General features: G+C 35.9%; 1 protein-coding gene across 1 annotated transcript in view; it reads right to left on the reverse strand.

Moving 5' to 3' along the window:
- Positions 1 to 6,000, reverse strand: part of ORC5 (origin recognition complex subunit 5) — a 73,875-nt gene that overhangs the window by 44,521 nt on the left and 23,354 nt on the right. Inside the window, exons 7-9 of the mRNA XM_024754959.1 lie at positions 3,942 to 3,990; positions 3,765 to 3,855; positions 232 to 284 (exon numbers count right to left, since the gene is read on the reverse strand). Of these exons, the coding sequence (XP_024610727.1) occupies positions 232 to 284; positions 3,765 to 3,855; positions 3,942 to 3,990 (193 nt within the window). The remainder of the gene's footprint in view (positions 1 to 231; positions 285 to 3,764; positions 3,856 to 3,941; positions 3,991 to 6,000) is intronic.

Genomic DNA, 6,000 nt, shown 5'->3' on the forward strand with positions numbered 1-6,000 from the left:
GTGGTTAGAACTTGATGCTTTCACTACTGGGGCCCAGGTTCAATCCCTGGTCGGGGAACTAAGATCCTGCAAGCTGCGTGGTGCAGGAAAAAAAAAAATCATGGTAGCTTGCAAATTATCTTTTATAACACTACTGACTGATGTTATCTTTAGTGTTAACTTAATATCCTGATTATTAGTAACCAATTAAAGAAGTGTCTCTGGTAATTGTCTCAACACTTCCTTTGATACCTTTCAGTTGTCCTGGATCTGTGTCATCTTTCTGTAGCTTTTCCCACTGGGAACTGAAAAAAAAGTGAAAGAGGAATGATGGATTCAAAACATATAAAATCAATGTACTGTACTTAAAACAAAGCCGTAGAAAAACTAAAACTTTTTTATTTAACAAAATACATTTAATTTCTTCATAAATAAGACAAATAACATATACATGTTGGTACCTCTACAAAATCATTTAGTGTATATTAGAACAATATAAACTTATATATCAATGCCCAAATGTTGAATTTTTTAAAATCTCTTTTCCTCTGATAATTATAAAGCTATCAAAAAGCACCAACAAATAAATAACATCACCTACCATACAATAAAACTCCCAATATTCCAGTTATCATATTAAATACAATTGTTATACACCATTTCTAAACTCCGTAACAATTTCTTAAAGTATCATTGCATCAGAAAACTGAGGCCCACAGGTTAAGTTGCCCAAGGACACCCAGCCAGTCAATAACACAAACTCTGCAGGCATTCTACAAGGATTCAGCTCTTAGTTCCACTACCAGGGAACAAGGTTGGAGACTTTTTCATAATCTGTCCAAATTGCTTATAAAAGCTATAAAACCAACATATATTCCCAAAAACAGTTTACTGAGTGAGCATCTAACCTTCTATAGCTTTATTCTCCTTTTCTTCATTCTGCTTATCCCAATTTTATTTATTTATTTATTTTTTTGGTACGCAGGCCTCTCACTGTTGTGGCCTCTCCCGTTGCGGAGCACAAGCTCCAGAAGCACAGGCTCAGCGGCCATGGCTCACGGGCCCAGCCGCTCCGTGGCATGTGGGATCTTCCCGGACCGCGGCAGGAACCCGCATCCCCTGCATTGGCAGGCGGACTCTCAACCACTGCACCACCAGGGAAGCCCTGCTTACCCCAATTATTTAATCTCAATTAGAAAATATGAAATATGTGATGATTATTTTTCTTTAATTTAGTAAAAATTTTATTATACACAGGTGAATGGAGGTTAGGGGTAGCAGGGAAAACAGCTGAGTCATTTACTGTGAAGAAACTTCAAATGGACCAGGAGGTATCACCAGGCTTAGAATGCCATTTCTCTGCTACACTATTGGAGAGTCTCACTGGTCCTTTATGTCACAGTGTGACAAAAAGGTAACTAAGGGCATTATATATGCTATTATTATAAAGGAACAAAAATGCAAACTGCCCTAAATACCAAAATTTTTTTTCAAAAAGACAAAGAAAATAACCACATAGGAAATTCTGCAAATTAATACAACAGTTAATAAAACATATATATTTCCTATCAATAAATATAAATGGGTGTACCCCATTAAAGAAAAAGTTTTCAGAATGCCTCGGTAAGGCAGGAGGTCAAATTAGCAATGCTTATTTCTGTGTTCTATACCTTTTTGTGAAAGAAACATACTAAAGATTATATATTAATTGCATATATAAAGATGTTATATTATATATGCATCCTTGTAAAAGAAAATGAGTACAAATCAGAAATTATATATGTGCTTAAGAAATGAATGAAAGGAATAATGGGGTGTGAGACTTCTTTGAGTACTTTTTTTTAATAGTTTTAGGTTCTGAATTATTCTGACACCCTCTTTTACCTGTACAGCAAACAATGAGTTTATTCTACTTTGCCCTTTCTCTTTCTCTTCTTTTCCCATTTTTTAACTTTGTAACTGTGTTATTCCCAATCCTGTCAAAGTATGTAACATATACATAGTGTTCTTCTACCCTCATTCCCATCTTTTCGTTTTGAGCTAACATTAATCAAATTTGGTGCTCATCATTCCTTTTGCTCAAGTCTCCCCAGTCATCTCCATTGCACCAGCACTGTCACTAGCAGACTCTTCAGGAAGTGTTTATGAGTATAGTGTTCCCTGAGTTCTCACATGTTTAAAACTGTTTTTCTATAGCCACGATACCTGCATGATAGGTTGGCTAGATATAAAATTCCTTGGCTTACACATCCTCTCTCAAGTTTCTTGAAAATGTTGCTCACTTGTTGTCTTGCTTTATTAGATTCACTTTCCTTTGTAAGTGACATATTTTTGCCTTAATTTCCACCCCTTGCTTCATTCTTCACCACCAAGCCTCCAGATGCCATGTCCTTCCAAATCACCTCTCCATCCCCCCTCAAAAACAGTACTTTCCCAAATCTGCCTTGTTAATTCTTGTCTACATACTCTTGAAACACTTCCTTTTGATTCTTCAGTAGCCAGTGCTCTAATCCTTCGGGTCTCACTTGTTCTCAGTATTATCCCACTCAGGGTTGGACTCTCTTTCTGGAGGTGATTCATTTGTATTTCATCACTACAAGTCGACCCCATCCCCTGTCGCCACTGTCCTCTCCTCTTTTCCTTATAGTCTTTGCTTAACTTTTCACTTCAGCATAAGCCCCAGGGTTGGCTTTGCTGGCTTCAGTTATTTATTTCACTATTTACATATAAACTGAAGTTTACAGTCAGCTCTGTAGACTCCTAGTCATATTGCAGTGTGATTTTATTGGCAAGGGTTATGAGTGATTTTATTTGCTTTCCTTACTGACCTTGTGGAGGGTCAGTAAGGAAAGCAAATACTGACCTTGTGGAGAGAACTTGATTTAGGTGGCCAACACTATCCTATGGGAAACTGGAAGTCCTTCTATTACTATGTAAGAGTCACTTTAACAAGCATCCAAATTTTTCTACCTTTAAAAGATCAGATCACAAGCTTTTCTATTCTGTGACTTCCAAACATTGTCATTAATTATTAAAAAGAGGAATAATAATATCTTTGTAATGTTTCTACTTATTTAGAAACTATTATATTCTTATAATCAGCTAATTAAATCAAGCACAAAGTATAGAATAAGGTATTCATGAAAGAAAAATAACAAAATTGGTTAGAAAGTGAAAAAAGACAAAAGCGTTGATGTTTTTAAACTTCCTATGTTGCTTTGTAATGTAGGCTAAACCTAACACCTATAAGGCACTTTATTATTCACAAATCATCTTCACATATATTACTGAAATCTTTTAAGGACTGTTAGAAGAGGGATCCGAGGTCTAGAGGTTTTAGGTGAATTGCTAAGACCTCATAAGGCAGAAAACGGCTAAGCTGGAAATCAGAACTATGTTCTCACTACTCTATGTCTGTGCAACCATGTCTCCTAAGCAGCTTCATTACTATGAAAGTCTAATAACAGACAAATGTAGATTTATGACTTGACTTATACGTTTCTTTAATAATCAATTTTTTATTATACCATTCAAATATCTAACATAAATATAAAAAACAAAGCTGAAACTGATTTTCCTGTAGCTTTCCAGATTTTAAAAAATTAGCAATTATTAGAAATATGCCTTGTGTAACATACTGGCTAAAAATTGTCCTTCCCAAAATAATAAGAAATGATTCAAATCACAAGAGTTTTTGCCCAATGTGAAGAAGGTAAAGGAAAACATGTACATTTTAGTGAATATCCCAAATATAGAAAAAACACATATACTAAATAGAAAATTACCTTGATATTTCCCTGAGATAAACAGTTTGCATGGCTTTTTTCAAATGAGGTTCAATATTTCTCCAGAGTTTGCGAGTATCACGTTCACTTGCTACTCCAAAGAGAGAAAATTTCAATAATTTAAAATTACAGAAACTTTTTTCAAAAGAAATATTATTATAGTAAAAGTATAGTTACCTTCTCCTTTAACAACAGGTTCACAATATTTAGGAAAATTAAGTACTGCCTATAAACAAGGAAAAAAAAGAAAAAAGCACTTATCTACCACAATTAATTATTTTTCAAGTAAAAATTTTATTAGAATTCAGTTAATTTTATTTCAATATAATTGGCTCAAGTAAAATGTTATTATAGTTTATTACTACAACAATAAAACCACAATTATCAATAACAACAGTAAAACAATATGTAAAATATTCCTTAACTGGCTAAATCCTGCCTAATGTATCAGCTTCTAAATATAAAGAAATATAACAATTCCCAAAGCAAATTTAAAAGCACATACATAGGGGCTTCCCTGGTGGCACAGTGATTAAGAATCTGCCTGCCAATGCAGGGGACACAGCTTCGAGCCCTGGTCTGGGAAGATCCCACGTGCCACGGAGCAACTAAGCCTGTGTGCCACAACTACTGAGCCTGCACTCCAGACCCTGCGAGCCACTACTGAGCCCACGCGCCTAGAGCCTGCGCTCTGCAACAAGAGAAGCCACCGCAATGAGAAGCCCGTGCACCGCAATAAAGAGTAGCCCCTGCTCGCCACAACTAGAGAAAGCCTGCGTGCAGCAACGAAGACCCAACGCAGCCAAAAATAAATAAATAAATTTATTATATTAAAAAAAGCACATACATAGAAAAGATGCCTAAAAAGAATATTCTGCAGATGATTTATTAAACTCTTAAGAAATATGCCACTTACAAACTTTAAAACAAATAATAATATCCATCTGAAGGAAAAAGGACAACATATATTTATTATCCTGTGTTCTACATACTCAGAAAAATAGAACACTATACTATTTTTTCTCCAATGCTTAAAGATCACTTCTTATATTTATTAGTATTACTAGTAGTAGTAAAGACTTAAACCATACTTCAAGCTTCAAGTTTATGAATATGATGTAACAACATAAAAAGCTGTAACCTCGTCCCTAAATAAAATCATTCCTCAGTGAAACCCAAAGGACTTTATAAAAACCATGTTTAAATTTCACATTTTCTTTTCCTACTAATAGTTTCTCTAAATAATTCCTCCTTCTTGTACTTTATAATCTACTTTGAAATGGCTGCCAGCACAGATTCCCACCAGGTTTCAAGGACATCAGTGCTAAGGAGTAGAAGCTACAAGTTATTTCCCAGGAAGGACAAAGGATGAGTATTTGCTCCTGACTCCATCTCACACTGAGACCATGCACTGATCCTCGCTCCTCTCTGTAAGCCCCCCTGTTGTCATTTCCCTTGGGCACCAGGAGTCTCAGACATACAACTTCCAGAGAGATGTTAGTGATGAGCTTGAACTAGAACAGCTTGTCTTCTGTTTTTTTCCCTACTCAGAAGATGCTTGAAACGTACAACTAAATCAGAAGAGGCCTAAAGTTTAAAAGTTCCACAACATACTAAATGTGAACACAATTTTTTTTTTGCAGTATGCAGGCCTCTCACTGCCGTGGCCTCTCCCGCTGCGGAGCACAGGCTCCGGACGCGCAGGCTCAGTGGCCATGGCTCATGGGCCCAGCCACTCCACGGAATGTGGGATCATCCCGGACCGGGGCACAAACCCGTGTCCCCTGCATCGGCAGGCGGACTCTCAACCACTGCGCCACCAGGAAAGCCCCAGAACACAATTTTAAATGGTCATTTTCTCCTACATTCTATCTCAAATACACACTGAATCCCTCTAAGTAATACTTTTCAGAGCAAAGAAAAGAGCAAAGCAAAGAAAATGTACCAAGAGATATAGAATCTGTTCCTTTGAAAGCAACTGTTTTCTAGCCTTAGATATATTACCATTTTCTCTTACATGGAGATAAGACCTTAAGTATTAATAAAAGGTTCTAAAAGTGAAACCAGATATTCTTGCCTCCTCCTTTTCAGATCACCACAACTAAAGTAGAAAGGTAAAAATTAAATTAAATATGAAAATTAAAGTAAATACAATTATTTTCCAAACTGCCTATGAAGTATAAACAGCTATTCTAATGTTTTTAACTTTTTTTTTTTTTTTTTTTTTTTTTGGTAT

Source organism: Neophocaena asiaeorientalis, unplaced genomic scaffold (assembly GCF_003031525.2).
Source record: "Neophocaena asiaeorientalis asiaeorientalis breed wild unplaced genomic scaffold, Neophocaena_asiaeorientalis_V1.1 scaffold157, whole genome shotgun sequence".
NCBI classification, from domain to species: domain Eukaryota; kingdom Metazoa; phylum Chordata; class Mammalia; order Artiodactyla; family Phocoenidae; genus Neophocaena; species Neophocaena asiaeorientalis.